General features: G+C 40.6%; 1 protein-coding gene across 1 annotated transcript in view; it reads left to right on the top strand.

Moving 5' to 3' along the window:
- LOC142329654 (lachesin-like) overlaps window positions 1-20867 on the top strand; it is a 415510-nt gene that overhangs the window by 100178 nt on the left and 294465 nt on the right. The window contains exon 2 of the mRNA XM_075374331.1: window positions 11243-11509. Within this exon, the coding sequence (XP_075230446.1) occupies window positions 11386-11509 (124 nt within the window). The 5' untranslated portion in view covers window positions 11243-11385. The remainder of the gene's footprint in view (window positions 1-11242; window positions 11510-20867) is intronic.

Genomic DNA, 20867 nt, shown 5'->3' with positions numbered 1-20867 from the left:
CTTACTATGTTTGTTAGACGGTTTTTAACATCTGCCACTCTTACAGGAAATGCATCCAAATCATCGCAGACTGTTGCCTTTCTGGCAGCTTCGTCTGCGATTTCATTACCTGTAATACCAGCATGCCCCGGAGTCCATACAAATACGCATCGCTGTCCTCGTTGTTTTAGTACGTATAAAATGGACAGGATGTTTGCAATTAGGACATCCTTAATGTTCTTGTTCCGAATTGCGACAAGGGCACTTAATGAATCGGAACATATTAGCACTCTCTCTTCGCAATAGTGTTCAGTGTAGCGAAGAGCCTGCTGAATTGCAGTGAGTTCTGCCGTGTAGACACTGGCCACATCTGGCAGTCTCCAAAAGTGGGCTTCTTCATTTACATATATTGAGCATCCAACACCATGTTCGGTTTTAGAACCGTCAGTATAAATTCTAATATGTTCTTCGTAATTACTGACGGTTGCCAAAAATTCCTGCTGGATGATCACTGCTGGTTTCTTTTTTATTTCTCCTTCAGAGAGATCCAAGCTTGTATTTACCGCTGGCAAGAGCCATGGCGGTATTTTTCTAGTAGAAATTGCCAATGTATCTGGAATTGCAATTTCATATTTATTTCTTAATTCGTGGTTCCTAATTCCGGCTGGTCTGGAGTAGGTAGCACGACGTTCGTATAATGCAGCCATGGGATGATTGGCAAACAATTTATTATTTATATGAGCAGGGAAAGCCCATACATTTGCTGCATATCTTAACAGGAGAATCTCTCTTCTATAATGTAGTGGCATTATTCCGGCTTCAGACATCAGACTAGCCGTCGGACTTGTGCGGAAAGCGCCTGTTGCATATATGTTATTCCGCTATTATGAACTACGTCTAACTTTTTTAAATGCGACTTCCTAGCGGATGAATATACGTTACATCCGTAGTCTAGTTTAGATTGAACCAATGCTTTATACAATCTCAATAGTGTCTCTTTGTCTGAGCCCCAATTTAAGTTCGATAAACATTGTATAATGTTTAGGGCTCTTTTGCATCTATCACTCAAGTCCTGGTTATGTAATCCCCATGTAAGGGATTTATCCAATTCTAGTCCTAAATATCTTACATTGTCTTTATATTGTATTGGATTATAATCAATTGTCAACGAAGGACTTTAATGAGGAATTCTCTTCCTACAAAAGTGTACACAGTAGGTTTTTTCTGGTGATTATTGGAATCCGTTATTCCTTGCAACTTCATTTAGAGCATTGATCGCTCGTTGCAATTTGTACTTCAACATAGCAGTCTAGTTGCTGGCATACACAGTTGCCAAATCATCAACATAGACGCTTTTGCTGATTTCTACTGGAATGGCTAATATCAAATTGTTAATGGCTATGGTAAACAAGGTACCGCTCAACGGCGAACCCTGCGGTAATATAATAATTATTATTATTAATATTATATTATTTTATATTAATATAATTATTATTGTTATTTTTTATTTTTTTTGAGGTTTTTAGGGGCATCGTCTACTTTGGTCATTAGCCCCATCCCACTTCAAAAAATAAAAAATAAAAAAGGGTTCAATATTTCACATTTTCATGTGTCAAAAATAATAATCAAAATTTTTATTTTTCTTATAACTTCTGATCCAATAAAATTACTTTCTAGGCTGCCTTTCGGCCATCCTTTTTTACGTTTCTCCATTCTTCTGACGGCCTCAACCTCTGATGACAGCGTATCTGAGGCCTCAGACATGGCATCGTCTTCCTCTATTTCGGATGCGAGTGACGTTCTTCGGCTGACGTCAGTTGATGAAACTTTCGCCGGTGCTGTTAGCATCTTTGCTAAAGAATCTAAATTAATGTGCAATGATGTCTCCGCGGCGGATGAGCCGGACTCTATCTCTACTGCAGTACTGGGTCGGCTGAAATAGATGCTCTCACCGAAGCTGATCTTTGCGCTTTTGGAGGCTCTATTGGTACACGTTTTATTTCATCTGCGTCTGGTGCTTTTTCTATAATAACTTGCACCTCCATTTCCGCAGATTCAGGTTTTCTTGCCACAATTTATTTAGATTTGTGACTACACGACGGAGTGATCTGTTTCTCTTTGTCAGATAAATCAAGATTTTTAATTCTTACACAAGTTGGTGACTTTACTATCGCAGATTTAACTGGTTTTTTAAACAGCGCTGGTGTGTCTCTCATGTCAACGGCGTCAGTCCGGGGATGAGCCTTCTGATCTTTACTTTGTTTTCTCTGATGAGTCGACTCAATCTTTGAATCAATGATTCTTTCAATCATCGTCGCAAGACTTGGTGCCATCTTGTTAATTAACTGTTCCACATTAATTTTAGATGTGGAAGGGGCAGCCGCTGGTTCTGCATAAGAAGTCGATGGTCGTGGTGTACGTTTATTAATAATCTTCTACGCTTCAGGATAACTTACCTTCTGAAGTGTTTTAACTTCCTGAATCGCTGTTTCTAATTTATATGTAGGGCAGTTTCTTGAACGACAATTGTGATGCCCTTTACAGTTAACGCAGGTTGGAGGGTCTTTACATGGGTCACCCTCTTGTGTTTTCTCTCTACATATACATATTTCCTGCGCTTCACATCTTGCTGCTGTGTGTCCGAATCGTTGACACTTTAAACATCTCATCGGCTGCGGGATGAAAGCTCGTACATCAAGCCGATGGATGCCAGCTCGTACCTTTTCAGGAAGATTCGGCCTATTAAATGTCAAAACCTGCGAGGCCGAAGGAAGAATCTCACCATTTCTTCTCATAGTAAGTCTGCGACATTGAGTTACTCCATGACTGGACATTACTTGTACAATTTCTTCTTCTGTACAATTAAGAAGATCGCGATAAACAACAACTCCTCTGGATGAGTTCAGTGTGCTATGCGGTTGGACAGAAACCGCAAATTCACCGATCTTCTTCAACGTCAAAACTTTCTGGCTTTGCATGTCGTTGATGGTTTCGACATGCAATCCATTAAAAGTTTTACGTATTTCCTTGACAGGACCACCAGCACAATTTGTAATTTCTCTTGCGATAAGGAATGGACTAACTTTTTGAAAGTTTCCATTCTCCCTTGTAATAATTAAAAATCTTGGCTTAGGTGCGCTATAGCCAAATAGACTTTTCTTTAATTCTTTCCTGATTCTATCAGCATCTTTCTTTATCCTATCAGATTCTTTACATTTTTCCTCTTCGCTTGCGGCGAATCGGAGGTTTCTAAACGAGGGTGTTTACGTGCACCCTCTGCCACGTTTGATTGTTCATTATTCATGAACAGTGGATCCCTTCTGTAGCAAGGCTAGCCGCCGGGGTACACCATCACTCCAGGGCTACTAACGTTGGAGGTCCGATCCGGTACTCCGGTGGAACCGGCATATGTTCTGGCAGAGAGCGGATGCGCAGTCTCTGCACTGACTCCAGGCTCCTACTCACCGAGGCTTCCAGAGCTCCCATGCACCGACATACATGGGCACCATTGCTACATGCTTGCCATCGCAGGGGCATGTGGACAACGGAAGGGTCTCCGTTACACCTGCAATAACATTGACCCTGGCCGCCACACCGCCAGCTCTAAGAGTGGTATAAATCCATTTCCAAAATCGTTTATTCCATTTCCTGCAGGTAGCCAAAAATTATTATTATTATTATTATTACCGAGGGGAAATCGTATGCCGAAACGCTCAGTCAAATTCGGAAGGGGGTGAATCTGGAGGAGACTGAAGCAGAGGTAGCGGCAATAAGGAAAACTAGGGCGGGAGATGTCCTGATTGAACTCGGCAGCGCTACCAAAGACAAAAAGACCTTTAGCGCTGTCCTAAAGTCTTTCCTCGGAGAAGGAGCCGTAGTCCACAGTCTGGAACCGAGGGAGACCCTCGAAATCCGAGACCTAGACTGTGTCACAGAGAAGGAGGACGTGGAAGCAGCACTGAGAAGAGAGCTCGGAGATATAGGAGACTGCCGAGTTAGTGTTACCAGTGCTAATTCCAGGGGGCAGAAAGCAGCATTAATACAAATTGGAGAGAAGGCTGCTTCCAGACTACTCAGCCAATCCAAGATTAGGATTGGCTGGTTGTACTGTCAAATCAGACCCAGGGCACAGGTCCCACGGTGTTTCAGGTGCCATGGGTATGGGCATCTGGCTCGTGGATGCAAGGGGCCTGACAGAAGCCGGCTCTGCCATAAGTGCGGGTTAGGGGAGCACAAGGCTAAGGAGTGTTCGGCCCCCCTTCGGTGCATGCTCTGCCAAGAAAAAGGGGTGAACGCTTCGCAGCTGGCTCACATACCTGGAACAAGGGAGTGTCAGGTCTTCCGGGCAGCCCTGGAGCAGGCGAAGAGAAGGCTCCGTTAAATGTTGAACATAATACAGGCCAACCTTAACAGGAGCCGGCTAGCTGATGACTTGCTGCTGCAGCTAGCCAGAGACAGGGAGGCCGATTTGGTGCTGATCAGCGAGCAGTACCGGGACCGTGACGACTCCCAATGGTTCCGAGACTCGCTCGGGACTGCCGCGATATGGATTCCGTATCGCGGCAGAGCCCAAGTTCGGAGGCATGGCGCAGGCGAGGGTTTCGTTTGGATCTGCTGCGGTGAAGTGACGATTTTTAGCTGTTACCTCACCCCAAATGATTCGATAGCGGATTTTCGCCGGAAAGTTGACGCGCTGGAGGATGTCATCCTCGCTGCCGCTGGTGAGATGGTGGTAGCTGGGGACTTCAACTCCAGGGTGGTAGACTGGGGTATGGCGCATACCAACTCCAGAGGGAAATACATTCTGGTCATGGCGGCACGTACTGGACTCGTGATTCTCAATACAGGGAACACGACGACGTTCCGCCGCCCAGGATATTTGGAAACCATTCCTGATATTTCCCTCACCTCCGAAGAGTTGGTCACGCTCGTCCAGGACTGGAGAGTCCTCGAGGATTATACCGGTAGCGACCACCAATACATCTCATTTAGAGTCCTAGATGGTACACGAGAGCTCCCGGGGCCCCCACGGCAGGCGAAAAGATACAACATCAACAAAATTGACGAGAATAAATTCTCCTCAAAGATCTCCTCAGGGGTGGTAGCCCCTGAAAACTTCGCCAACGGGGGGAACGCTGGCGCTGAAGCCGTAGTTGCTGCGACTATGCGGCTGATCGCTTCTGCATGCGACGCCTCCATACCCCACGGGGGCCAAGGCACCAGAAGCGACCCGTGTACTGGTGGACACCGGAGATTGCGGGGTTGCGCTGGGAGTGTCTTCGACTAAGACGAGTGGCGCAACGTGCGAGGAATCGCATAGACGCGAACGCCAGGTCAGCCGAGTACAAGACGGCAAAGAAGCGGCTCCGTCGAGCCATCAACGTGAGCAAGGCACGCTGCTGGAGAGAACTGACGGAGACCGTGGATGCAGACCCTTGGGGGCTAGGTTACAAGATAGTAACTCGGCGATTGGGGGTCTCGCGGTCACCAGCTCCACTAGACGAAGCTAAAGCGGAACACGTCGTTAAGACGTTGTTCCCGGCGCACTCGGTCCGTGCCGAGCGGGACTTCAGCGACGTGGGCGACTTCCCGCTCTTCTCCATGGTGGAATTGGAAGGAGTCCTACAGTCGCTGAAATGTAAAAAAGCCCCTGGTCCCGACGGCATACCGGCCGAGGTACTCAAACTAGTGGGGCGCTGCAGGCCCCGTCTTCTACTAGACATGTATAATGCATGTCTGAAGGCTGGGTCTTTTAGCGCCAGGTGGAAGACCGCGCGTCTTGTGCTAATTCCCAAACGAAAAGAAAACCCAAAGTCGCCGTCCTCCTACCGCCCATTGTGTATGCTTGACACAGCTGGGAAGGTATTGGAGAAGCTGTTAAAGAAAAGACTGGTTACGGCGATGAATCAGGCAGGTGGCCTGTCACCTAACCAGTACGGTTTCCGGCAGGGTCGATCGACCCTAGACGCAATTCAGGAGGTTGTTGTTGGGGCAGTGCGGCGAGCAGAGGACCACAATCATTTTTCGCGACGTGTGGTCCTTCTCGTTACGTTGGTCGTAAAAAACGCGTTCAACTCCGCACGATGGAGCGATTTGATTCGGGCCCTGGAGCATTCGTTCCATGTGCCTCAATACCTTCTGAGAATGGTAGACGCATACCTGAGGAACCGCGGTCTCATTTACGAGACCGCAGCAGGCTGGCGTAGGACTACGATCACGTCAGGGGCGGCGCAGGGGTCGATTCTCGGCCCCGACCTTTGGAACGCCGTCTACGATGGCTTGCTGAGGCTGGAGATGCCTGAAGAATCTGCCTTGGTTGGGTACGCTGACGACGTTGCGCTACTTGTCGCAGACCGCGACGTGGAGCGCGCCCAACTGAGGCTCAGTCGGGCCATGCACAGAGTCGGTGCCTGGCTGGACGATCATGGATTGTCTCTAGCTCTCAGCAAAACGGAGATCGTAGTTCTCACAAAGAAACGTATCGACACCCTTCTTTCCCTGCGGGTCGGGGTAGAGGTTGTCGAGACCAAGCCGGCCGCAAAGTACCTCGGTATGATGATTGACCGGAAACTCAGCTTTGCTGAGCAGCTTTGTACAGCCGCCGACAAAGCTGCAAGAGCCGTAACTGCTCTCAGCCGGCTTATGGCGAATGTCGGCGGACCGAAGGCCAGCAGACGGCGATTGCTGATGTCCACGGTACATTCCATCCTGCTATACGGGTCGGAAGTGTGGGCCCAGGCATTAAGAGTTGCAAGAAACCGGAAGCGGCTCACGCAGGTGCAACGCACCGCAGCCTTGCGAGTCGCTTCCGCGTATCGGACGGTCTCCGAGCCTGCAGTACTTGTGGTCGCCGGCGTCATACCCATTGCTACTTTAGCAAGGGAGCGCCAGGCGATCTACGGGAGGCGGCGGGCAGGCGGAGACCGGGTGACCATTGCCAACGAGGAACGCACTCGCACATTCCTCGCATGGCAAGAGACCTGGGACCACGAGACCAAAGGACGATGGACCGCAAGGCTTATTCCTCTGGTCAGACCGTGGACGGAGCGACGGCATGGAGAAGTGGAGTACTACATGACCCAATTTTTAACGGGTCACGGGTACTTCCGCGCTTACCTCCATGTCATAGGAAAAGCGCCGTCCCCCGACTGCCTGTATTGTCCCGGTGTACGGGACGACGCTGAGCACACCTTTTTCAAATGTGCTCGGTGGGCGGCAGATCGAGGGACATTAGAGGCGGATCACGGAGCACTGAGTCCCCACAACGTGGTTGCGATGATGCTCCGTGACCTGGGCAGCTGGGAAAGCGTAGCCCGATTCGTCGGCAACATACTCAGGGCCAAAAAGGTTGACCTGGACAGTCCTGAAAATTAGGTAGCACCTAACAGGCTAGTATAGGAGGACTTGACCGGAAGTAATGTGATAAACGGTTCCGGGTCGAGCCCTGGTAGAAAGGGGGGTGGTTTTAGTCGGTAGTCCGCTGATGGTGATTGGATAATACCATCAGCGGGAGCCCGACACTCCGTGCGTAAATGCATTTCCACCTCCCTCCTCAAAAAAAAAAAAAAAAATTATTATTATTATTAATGACGTCAACTGTTATCATAGAAATTTTTCTTTTTTTATAATAGTTACATGGTTACGAATGAGACTTATCGGTTTTGCAAGACCTACTTTGGTTGCTAGGGCGTCTAGTAACATTGAACGGACGTAAATACGGGAGGGCTTGAATTAAAAAAAAACATTAAACATATTAAAAAGTTTGTTAAAGTTCTTACAGTCAAATCTGATAAAAGTTACAAGATAACAATTTACAAAAAAATTATAATTCACAAAAAACATTAAAAACAAGCATCCAGGTTGTATAAAAACTATATAAACATCCAGCCACCCACTCACTCACTCTTTCTCTCTCATACACAAACATATACACACACGCACGCGCACACACACACACACACACACACACTAACTCACAATAATTTGAATGAATGAAAATTCTTTAATAAAAATGCTTAAATTTTTACTGAAATAGCAAAAGTTAAAGTCCTCATATTGTTATGAGTTAAAACAGATCGACTGCTTTGTCGGCTTATCTGTAATAAGTTTTTATTTTATTAGTAAACTTATTTGACAGTGCATTTGTGTTTTCTGTAAACAATTTTTTCTGTTTTATCAAAGATAGATGTATTTTTATAACTTAACAGAACACCATACTTACCTAGTTTATTTAGTTATTAAGTGTGTGAAAAAGAAAAATGGAAAACGTAGCCTGCAATGTTAGACTAATTACTTAAATAATTTTTAACATTTCTTTTAAACTAATATCATCGTATGCCCACGAAAAATATCTGTGTAACTGAATTATGGTTAGTAATGCAGTTATTGTTCAATACTGATAACATTCGATTTCGTGTCCTTTTTAACTTTTTTTTTGGAGGTTTTAGGGGCATCAACTACTGTGGTCATTAGCCTCTTTCCACGTTAAAAAAAAAAAATGTCTTTCCTCTCCTCATAAAACCAGTAGCGGCGTAGTCAGAAGGTCAGTATTGTCAAAACAGAACAGAATAAATAGAGATATCAAAGCTTTTTGAAATTCCAGAAAAATGCAAGATGACAAGGGCCCTTGCCACATAAAAAACGTCAAAACTTATTAAAAACACAAAAACAGTTTCTATCGAAATGTCAAAAAAATATCAAAATAAAATAAAAACCTTAGCCACTAATTATATCAAAGACATTAGAACTAGCTTCTTAATTTCTATCGCCTAGGTTTACCTTTAGGTCATCCTTCTTTACTTCTTTTTTCCATCTTCCGAAAGGCTTTGATATCGAATTCGAAAGACTCTGATCCCTCATAAATTCATCCTTCCCATCCTTCGGAATAAATTAAGGATACATCAGATGATACCGGCTCAGTGGTGCGGTCAGCAGTGCATTGGAGTTGAAACTTGATGAACTCCCCGCTTAAGGATGTAAATTGGCAGAAGTGCTCGCCCTCTCGTTCAAAGAGAGGGCGAGCCCTCCGTGCTTTCGGTAACTCCACTATTGATATTTAAAAATCCTTTTCTTCAAGCACCTTTATTTCAGGCTTCTCAGATCTCTGAATAGAGATTTTGTCAATGTGAACTTTAACTTGTGATTTACTCTGGCTTTCTCTGAGCTTTCTCTTCATTTAGCTTCACTTTAGAACTGGTTGAAGGCCCAATCCTCGGCGGAAAATTAGTTGGTACTTTAGCAACATCCACTAATTTCTGTAGTGGTTTATGACTTGTTTCTTTAACTCTCTAGTTTTTAATTTCTCCTTAATTATGTGATAATTTTCGCTAATGCTAGTGCCAGTTCAGATATTACGTCTCCTGTTTTAAAGACAGCTGCACCAATCTGACCATAAGATACAGTCTTCGGTAATCTACTAGTCACAAATTTATTCACTTTGATGTAGCTGATCTTCTGTATGATCTTCATAAATTGCTACTTGTTTGTAAACTTGAAAGTTAAGCGATCTTGCTGAAATTTGTCCATGGCAATTGACTCACACAGGTGGGTCCAAACACAGGACATCACGGTGAAATGACTCATTACACGCACAGATCTGTTTCAACATCTCGCTGAATTCTGTCGAAATTTCTGGCGCCCGAAATACCGCAATGGATTTGGGATGAATGGAGGAATATCTAATAGATGAAAACCAGCTTTTATCTTCTCCGGACACTCGGGTCTGTTGAACGTCAGGACACGCGACACGGATGATATAATTTCTCTGTTGTGTCGTGTGTTCAATCTTCGACATGTAACGACTATTATTGATGAAGCTATGCAACAATTTCTTCCTCTGTGCAGTTTAGCAGGTCTCTGCACACAACAAAACTCTTGTAAGCATTTAATGTATTATGTGGGATGATTTCAATGATGTTGAGTCCCATCTACTTCGCTCTGAGTAGCCATGGCAACTGTAGGTCGTTGTAAGTCTCAAAAATTAATCCTATTATTGTCTTTCTTCCTTAACAGGTCTTCCTGCAGCTTCCGTGATCCCATGAGCAATCACAAAAAAGGACTTATTTTGATAAAATCCTCTTCTTTTTCTTTATCACCAACTTTTGGTCAGCTTTTGGTACTTTTAGTCGATACTTGGTTCTTTCCTTCTTTGTTATGTTGCTGATTTCTACACTCTTTCTCCTCTTCGCTTTCGAAGACAAAGGCTCTCCTGGACGAGGGTTTTTACGTTGACCCTCTGCCTCGAAAGTTGTGGAAATTCTTAAACCTATAATTCGCAAGTCAATATGTTACAAGGTGCAGGCACTTCCTGTCCACACTCCACCCAGCATACTCACTTCGGTGAGCATATGGAGAGATCGATGTTAGATACAATACCAGATGATAAAGACATGAATGTGTGTGATCTATTATTCACTTCACACATGAAGTCCCCAGCTGATCATCAGAGCCAGCACACCCGGGACCGACCCTCAGAGCTGGGGCTGTCCAACACCTCCCGCTAAAAACCCCTCCTCCGTTCCTCATCATCTTTGGCTCAAAGCACCGCCCGAGAAAGGAGGCTGAACGCATCCCAGCAAGCTGCAGAAGCGATCATATAAGGTAGCAGGGAAGCAGGTGGCAAGCCAGTAATCTCCGCACGAGCCCTTTGTTCCTCCCATTCAGGGCACCGAACAGGGTGTGTTCGACGGTGTCACATTCCGTGCAGTACATACAATTGGGGGTATCACGCCTCCCAATACGATGAAGATGATTGCCAAAATTGCCATGGCCTGTGATCATTTGAGTGGTGTAATAGTCAAGGTCACCGTGTTTTCTCAGACACCACAATTGTAAGTCCGGTATTAAGACTCTCGTCCAGGCTGCCGTTTCCCCGGCCAGCCACCGATCTTGCCACTTGTTAAAAGTCGAGTCCCGTACCAATTCAGCCGATCTCCCGGTGTGCCTATTCGTCCATTCCTTTAACAATAGGTCGCGATTAAGGTTAACCTGAGCACCTTAACGTTAACTTGTACTCTTAAAATACACCATTATAACATACAGTAGACGTGTTGCATAGAAATTCTGTTTTTTTGCTGTTTTTTAAATATGTATGTCTTCTTTTTTATTTAGATTATCATTCATCATCATTGTTAGCTACTAATTACAATTATTTAAATATTTTTTGTCCTATCTGTTTTTTGTAAATTTCATATCAGTAGTTATAATTTTAGATAAGAGAGTTACAGTTTTTGTACTAAACTAATGTTTTTTGTTCTTTTTTCAGGTTTATTGTGATTTCTAAGCCATCAATAATAATGAAGTTTAGGGAATGACAAGAAAAAATCGAATCATGTTGATGTCGTCAGATTATTTGACGTCATCAATTAATACTGATTGATATGAAAATCTTAGATGATGACTTGAAGGATGATGAAGATGAGGATGATTATGACGATTAGTATGAAATTTTATACCGCTAATTTGTATCAATATTCTTGCATTTCAACTGTTTTCTCGTTACTTTTTCCTGTAGCTACCAGTAACTGGTCAGGTATGTACACATTTTTTTTTTTTTTGAAAGAATGCCAATTCATATACGAATTTTATTTTATATTGTGTACTTTTCGTCGTTAAATAATTAATCTGTACATTAGTTTATAATTGTTAATGCAATTATTTTCATAATTACATTTTATAATTACGACCATTTGATTACATTACATATTTTATATTGAATACAAATATTTAATAAATGAACGATATTAATAAATAAAGATAGTAACAACTACGAATGCCATCAAGATGTTATGTAATAAATAAATATGGATAATAAATACAAGTAATAATAAACACAATTTATATCAATGAAATTATATGATTTATTCAATTCTCCTTTAAGTTAAAACAGTGTATAGAAAGTACAGAAGTAGTTATATTAATCTGTTGATTTATATTGTCTGTCCCAGTCTTTCTTATGGCTGTGACGCGTTTAAAACACCTGAAGTACAAGAGACAAAACTCAGAGTTGCTTTATCTAACTAATAATATTCACTATACAGCCTATACTTATAGTGAACAGAATTAAGGTGTCACTTGAATCAGTAAATACAATTTACATTTATGGGCTCGGCATGCTGTCATGCAACCGTATATTTCTTTTAGTGAAGAAGGCTACAGAAAACACTTCACACCTTACTTTCTCAAATAAGTCGACATGGAATGCTTGATATTATTAAAAATGGCTATGAAAATTTTGGGACTGGCTTATGATTAATAAGCCAGTGATTAATAAGTCACCAACAACCGTTATGGTTGCGGCACAACCATAACAGCAAAGTAAAAATCGAACTTGACTGGGAATCTTCTATGAATTTACGTTAAGGCTACAGATTTATTGATTGTTTACTAAATGTTTGTTTAATGACATAAAACTGTTTTTTGATTAAAATATCGTTTTGAACTGTACAAACGCAATTTTTGTAACAACAATTTTGCATAACATAATTTTTTTACGAAATAACATAATACGATTCTCCGTAAAAATCGTGCTTCAATATGTTTTTTACCATTTGAATAAATTCTCAAAATAGTTTATAATTTTTGTTCGACATTTTGTTAAAGTTATAAAAAATAAGTTCTAACTTAGATGTTTTCTTCTGTTAAGCTAACTGTGCCTGTTTATTCATGTCTCACTAACGAAGAATGCTGCAAATGTGGGACTTGTTTGACTACTCTCTTGAATCCGATTGGTCTTCAATCTCCTTTCCCATTTACTGTAGATTATTAATAAAATTATCGTATATTATAGTATTTTTATAGAGAGGTTTTATTGAATTAAAAAAAATGGAAACAAAAATTGAGTTTTTTAGAAAAAACGTCTTACACATTTTATATTTTACTTTTTTATACATTTTTTGTTAAGAGAAGTGAATTGACACTGTTAAGTGACTAGAAATTGACTGGATAATGTAATCCAAAGACAGAATTATGTTCGTTCCTCAGTGGTTTTGGGTTCTATTCTTAACTGCTAAAAACTGACCATACGTTTTTATCTCATCTTTAAATACAATACGGCAAAGTATGTGACAGTTGTGGAATGTCTAATAATTACTGAAATTATCAAGAAGATATCTAATTGTAAGCAAAGGTTGTTCCATACAATAACGATATTTTTATCAGCAAAAATAAGATATAAATACCTTAATTTAAACTTATTAAATTAAAAAAAAAATATTAAATTAAGTATCTGAATTTCACATACTCAAGAATTTAAAGATTAATGTAAAAATAAAAATTAGAAATAAACAGCAAAATTTCATAACGTACCTGGTACTAAAATATTTTATCTCCCTCCGACAAACCTTCTGCTTCGGAAAAAAATTGTGTGCTGTAATTACAACCCATTAGTTCATTATTGATTATTTTTTAGCAATTAATAATTAAGCAAGTTTATGGCTATTAACATTTAAAATATTTTAAATGTAAAGATTTCAAAAATATTTAAATGTAATTACATTAAATGTAATGTGGTTATTATTACTATCGTATCAGTACCCTTTAATAGTAGTATATTTGCATTACATATTGACTAAGCAAAACATATTAATTATTACAGTAATTTACGAAATATCATTTTGAAACGAACATGAAATAATGCTGATCTCAATCATTTTAATTTTCAAATTATTATAAAAGGGATACACCACAGTTTTGTTTCAACATGAATAATATATTTGAAAATAAAGTGTATGTAACAGATCTGAAAACATTACCTCACAGTTTAGTCATTTAGAACTCGTCACAACAATTAAGTAAATAAATAAGTTCTTTCATTATATTCAACCGAAACTGGGCGTAAATTACCGATTTTTTCATAGAGAATAATGCAAGAGAAAACTTTCATAATTCTTGGTAATTTGATTAAGCCTGTTCAAAAGTCATGTTCCATATCTGTGACAAATATTTTACAGCTTTCATGTATTTCCACTTGGAACAATTTAACTCGGAGAAGGTTCCTTTTATCCCTTCTTTTGAGATAAGCTTAATAATCGCTATATTAGTATTGTTTTCATTAATTTAAACCATTCCTTCCTTCCAGTTAAAAGTAGCTGTGAGGATATTATTATTATTATGTAACCTGTAAAAGAAGAATAGATCACAGCAATAAATTCACAACAAAAATGTAAAATAATTTTTAATAAAAAATTTCTTGATAAATGTATTTTAATGATAATAATAAAAATTACGCCTAACTGCAATCTTTATTTGCACTAAATTATCAAAATTAGTTTTTGTTGTAGAATCATTCTTAATTTGTATGTCATTACTATTTAAAAAAAAAAAAAAAAAAAAAAAAAAAAAAAACAGATTGCAATAATATAAAAGTGCATAAAATTATTATGTCGGCCTAATTGTAATATTTTACTAATTTAATGTTTTTCCCCATTTATTTCATTTCAATATACTTTATACGTTGTAATAATAATAATAATAATAATAATAATAATAATAATATATAATAATAATAATAATAATAATAATAATATCGCCCTGAGGTAGATAATCCCCAAGTCCGGAACACAACATCTATGTTCCACGTCCAGGACGGCAACAGCTGTACCTTTGTACATCACATATAGCTGGCTAACGGGGTTCCGAGTAAATTCCTCGGTTATGCTTTGTTAAGTTTGACCTGGTTCCAACTTCAGGTCACTAAACGGACTGGATTTTTGGCTACCTGCAGGAAATGAATAACAAACGATTTTGGAAATGGATTTATACCACTCTTAGAGCTGGCGATGTGGCGGCCAGGGTCAATGTTATTGCAGGTGTAACGGAAACCCTTCCGTTGTCCACATGCCCCCTGCGATGGCAAGCATGTAGCAATGGTGCCCATGTATGTCGGTGCATGGGAGCTCTGAAAGCTTCGGTGAGTAGGAGCCTGGAGTCAGTGCAGAGACTGCGCATCCGCTCTCTGCCAGGACATATGCCGGTTCCACCGGAGTACAGGATCGGACCTCCAAGGTTAGTAGCCCTGGAGTGGGGGTGTACCCCGGCGGCTAGCCTTGCTACAGAAGGGATCAATGTTCATGAATTTTCCTGAACAAACTAACGTGGCAGAGGGTGCATGTAAACACCCTCGTTTAGAAACCGCCGATTCGCCACAAGCGAAGAGGAAAAAAGTAAGGAGAGTGATAAGATTAGAAAAGATGCTGATAAAATCAGTAAAGATTTAAGAAAAGCTTTGTTTGGAAATAATGTTCCCAAACCAAGATTTTTGGTCATCACAAAAGAGAATGGTAACTTCCAAAAGGTAAGTCCATTCTTAATTGCTAGAGAGATTACAAATTGTGCTGGAGGCCCTGTTAAAGAAATAAGAAAAACTTTTACGGGACTTCATGTAGAGACTGTTAATTATACACAGTCTCAGAAGATTCTAGGACTGAAGAAAATTGGAGAGCTAGCAGTACGTGTTGATCCCCACGGCACGCTCAACACCTCAAGGGGTGTTGTGGTCTGTCGGGATCTTTTAAATTGTTCGGAGCAAGAGATTGTAGAGGAACTGGCAGCACAAGGAGTAATAGAGTGCCGTCGATTGAACATGAAAAGGAACGGTGAGGTCTTACCCTCAGCTTCTCATGTCCTCACTTTCAACCGACCTACTTTGCCAGAAAAGATAAGAGCGGGGATTCACCGTTTGGATGTGCGGGCATTTGTCCTACAGCCAATGAGGTGCTTCAAGTGCCAACGCTTTGGCCACACCGCTCTTAGATACGAAAGACCGCAAATATGCGTGTGCGGTGAAGAGGTGCATGAGGGAGAGCCGTGTAAAGAGCCTCCTACATGTATTAATTGCAAAGGAGCGCATTCTTGTAGATCAAGGAATTGTCCTGTCTACAAAGATGAAGTAGCTGTGCAGGAAGTAAAAACCCTGCAAAAGGTCAGCTACTTCGATGCAAAAAAGATAGTTAACGCCCGTAAGCCTAGAGCAACAACTTACGCTCAGGCTGCGGCTGCCGCTCCTGTCACTGCACCAGTTGCTGTCGATGAGGGTCAACTCATAAGTAAACTAACTCCGACCTTGGCTAATATGATTGAAAGAATTATAGACAATAAAATGAAACCTTTCAATAGTAAAGAGCCAATAAAGCCAAAGATATTAGTACAGCCTCCTCCCGAAGATAAAACAGCGAAAGCTGCTCTCGCTCTGAGGAAAACGGACGCCAAAGCAGAATGCCAAGTCCGTCTTAGTGAGATTCTTGATGACAAGAAAAGGATAATACCTACAGAGACTGTTATGGAGGCTATAAAGCCTCCAGCAACTGAGTTGGCCTCTAAACCCCAGAGGCCACAAAAAATCACACAGGGGGGGCGAGTGTCCCCCTATATAAGAGTTAGAGGTGGAGTAGCTATATTAACATCGACTAGAGCTACCACTGAAGCGGTTGTTCTAAACACCAACTTACAAGCGGTCGCCGTTAGAATGAAGCGACCGATTAAGATCACTGTCTGCAGCATATACTTACCAAATTACGATTGGAATAAGGATGACATAGAAAGACTAATTTCCGAGCTTCCCCCACCTGTTTTACTGGTGGGCGACTTTAACGCTCATAATTCTCTCTGGGGATCGGATCGAGTAGATCCCCGTGGAAGAGAACTGGAAGGGTTCCTGATGAATTCAGAACTTATTATTTTAAACGACGGATCAGGAACCTTTTTCAATGCCAGAGATGGATCGACGTCCTATATCGACGATCTTGCACTTATAAGCGGATCGATAGCACCGAGGTACAGCTTCCATGTTATAGACGATCTGCATGGAAGCGATCATTTCCCGGTGCAAATTGTAACTGATGTTACAAGAACAATATATCCCATCCCTAAAAGATGGTTATTTGAAAAGGCAGACTGGACGAGCTTCACAGCTAGAACGATACTCCCGGAAACAACTGGAGTTATCGGAGACGATGTCGACGCCATAACAAATGCAATAATTGAGTCGGCATCGAGATATATTCCCAAAACATCTGGGAAACTTACAAAGAAACCCGTTCCATGGTGGAACGATGAAATAAGTGAAGCTATAAAAAGAAAGAAAAGGGCGTATAACGCCTTTAAGAAGCGTCCTAGTATAGAAAATCTTGTTGCCTTTAAGAAATACAAGGCGTATACAAAACGTCTTATGATAGATTCGAAAAAAACGATCCTGGCAGCAATACGTGTAATCCATCGACAGAACTACTACTGCATCAGATGTTTGGAGGAAAGCGAAGGTAACACAGCTGCTGGTCCGGATGAAATTCACTATAATATGATCAGGCAGCTGAATACCACTGCAAAGTGTATATTATTAGAACTTTGTAATAAAATATGGCGGGATGGAACGTACCCGCAGCTGTGGAAAAAAGCTCATGTTGTTCCAGTACCAAAGAAAAATAAAAATTTAACAGACCCCAATAGCTACCGTCCTATTTCTTTGACGTGTGCTATGGGGAAAATATTGGAAAAAATGATTAATAATCGACTCGTCTGGGTTTTGGAAAAAGAAAACCTGATATCACCGTATCAAGCAGGTTTTCGACAATACCATTCTACCACTGATCAAATGATCAGCTTAGAGGACATTATATATAACAGCTTTATTACAAGGAAACATTGTGTCGGAGTCTTCTTTGATCTTCAGAAGGCTTTCGATATGACCTGGCGTCATGGTATAATGCTCCAGTTACACGAATGGGGCATTCGTGGCAATCTGCCTATACTGCTCAGCGACTACATGAATGACCGTACCTTCCAAGTACGCGTCAACAATGAATATTCATGTGAATGAATTTTGAAAAATGGCATACCGCAAGGTTCGCCGTTGAGCGGTACCTTGCTTACCATTGCCATTAATAAATTGATATTGGCCATTCCAGTAGAAATCAGCAAAACCGTCTATGTTGATGATCTGGCAATCGTATATGCCAGCAACAAGACTGCTATGGTGAGGTACAAATTGCAACGAGCGATCAATGCTCTAAATGAAGTTGCAAGGAATAATGGATTCCAATTCTCACCAGAAAAAACGTGCTGTGTACACTTTTGTAGGAAGAGAATTCCTCATCAAAGTCCTGCGTTGACAATTGATGATAATCCAATACAATATAAAGACAGCGTAAGGTATTTAGGACTAGTATTTGATAAATCCCTTACATGGGGATTACATATACAGGACTTGAGTGATAGATGCAAAAGAGCCCTAAACATTATAAAATGTTTATCGAACTTAAATTGGGGTTCAGAAAAAGAGACATTATTGAGATTGTAAAAAGCATTGGTTCAATCTAAACTAGACTACGGATGTATCGTATATTCATCCGCTAGAAAGTCGCACTTAAGAAAGTTAGACGTAGTTCATAATAGCGCAATAAGATACGCAACAGGTGCTTTCCGCACAAGTCCGGCGGCTAGTCTGATGTCTGAAGCCGGAATAATGCCACTACATTATAGAAGAGAGATCCTCTTGTTAAGATATGCATCAAATATATGGGCTTTCCCTGCTCATATAAATAATAAATTGTTTACGAATCATCCCATGGCTGCATTATACGAACGTCGTGCTACCTATTCCAGACCAGCCGGAATTAAGTACCACGAATTAAGAAGAAAATATGAAATTGCTATACCAGAGACTCTAGCAATTTCTACTAGAAAAATACCGCCATGGCTCTTGCCAGCGGTAAATATAAGTTTGGATCTCTCTCAAGGAGAAATAAAAAAGAAACCAGCAGTGATCATCCAGCAGGAATTTTTGGCAACCGTCAGTAATTACGAACAACATATTAGAATTTATACTGACGGTTCTAAAACCGAACATGGTGTTGGATGCTCGATATATGTAAATGAAGAAGCCCACTTTTGGAGACTGCCAGATGTGGCCAGTATCTACACGGCAGAACTCACTGCAATTCAGCAGGCTCTTCGCTACACTGAACACTATTGCGAAGAGAGAGTGCTAATATGTTCCGATTCATTAAGTGCACTCGTCGCAATTCGGAACAAGAACATTAAGGATGTCCTAATTGCAAACATCCTGTCCATTTTATGCGTACTAAAACAACGAGGACAGCGATGCGTATTTGTATGGACTCCGGGTCATGCTGGTATTACAGGTAATGAAATCGCAGACGAAGATGCCAGAAAGGCAACAGTCTGCGATGATTTGGATGCATTTCCTGTAAGAGTGGCAGATGTTAAAAACCGTCTAACAAACATAGTAAGAAGCAAGTGGAACGCTGAATGGAGGAGTTTAAACACAAAATTAAACTCAGTTAAAACTTCTCCTTATAAATGGAAAAGCGACTTTAAGTTGACTCGCCGTGAACAAGTAGCGGTGACCAGACTTAGAATAGGTCACACGCGATTAACAAATTTATATTTGTTAACCGGCGAAGTGAGACCAATGTGCGGTGTTTGTAATAAAACACTGACAATCAAGCATCTTATAGAAGAGTGTACCATATATGAGGACCTCAGAAAGAGGTTCCGTTTTAGAAATAATATTACTGCTGATCTGGATAATGGAAATGAAGAAAATATAGTTGCATTTTTACACGCCAGTGGACTTCTTAAAAGTCTATAAAAATGAAAGTTTAAAGCTGTAACAAAAGAAACTCTAAGCGGTAGCTTATATATATATATATATATATATATATATATATATATATATATAAAGGAAAAATGGTATTGATAAGTTTAATTTTAATTTTAAATGTATGCATATATACATAAGGGTGTTTTGAAACGTGGCACGTATAGTGATGGGAGGTAGCCCTCTTGCCTAGGCCATTTTGGCTCACCTGCATTCAAGAGCAGTGAGTCGGGGTGTGTCCGATGATGGCATGGGGGACCCTCAAGGGTGGATTGAGGGCGCGAGGCTGTGGGTGTACGCTGTGCATGCCTATAGCCTGATATAAGAAGGATTCAACTGCCACGGCACCCTGGCGCGACTGATATACTGCTCTTCGGCGGTTCTGGTCGCCCCGAGGGTGCTTAAACAAACTATAAATGAGACTCGTAGAAGAAAGAAAGAAAGATATGGTAGGATAAGTTTTAATTTTAATTTAAATTTAATGGTCTTTTGGGAACCTATCTCAAATTTTAATATTGGGGCCCTTTACACCCCGTAAGTGTTTGTGATTGTCCTTTTCTTTATGTCTTAAATGTTTTGTGTAGTTTTGTGCTTTTAAATAAAATGTAAGGGCCCTTTACACCCTTACATATGACGATACAGATGGTGATAGTAGTTTCTTTTAAAGATTATGACGAGGGCTAATGACCTTAGCAGTCGATGCCCATAAAAATTCAGAAAAAAAAAAATAATAATAATATCCTTTTTATACATATTATGATAATTTATAAATTTTTTAAATTAAAATTTTCATTACAAAAAACTGAATGAGTATAAACGTGAACAGAGAGATAAATATATAAAAATAGATGAATAGATTTGAAGTGACTTTTGCCTGCAATGAACGGTTTTTTACTAAAATACACACTACCACATGCATGGAAAATACATGTCAACCTCATCATATTTATAGTATGTTTACATATGAATTCAGAAGTTAATGTATATTTTTAAGCGCTTTGACACCTATAGTGAGTATATATCTATATTTAGTCATCTAATATTAAGGTAAAGTTGGCTGAATACGAGTCCTTTTTCATTTCCGTATAAATATTATATATGCTAGAATAGTGGTTAAATAAATCCGTGGTTCTCTAGGTCTATATATTTTTCTTTGCTAATGTTTTGAGTTGCTTGATGCGAAACAATGTACTAAGAGGATTTTCATGTGTTATAATACACATAAGGAGTTTAATTTTTCTGTTATTTTTTTTTTACGAAGTTTAAGTCAAAA

The sequence above is a fragment of the Lycorma delicatula genome, chromosome 1 (genome assembly GCF_047948215.1).
Source record: "Lycorma delicatula isolate Av1 chromosome 1, ASM4794821v1, whole genome shotgun sequence".
Taxonomy (NCBI): Eukaryota; Metazoa; Arthropoda; class Insecta; order Hemiptera; family Fulgoridae; genus Lycorma; species Lycorma delicatula.
The sequence above is the reverse complement of the archived record's forward strand: the minus strand, read 5'-3'. Positions and strand labels throughout refer to the sequence as shown.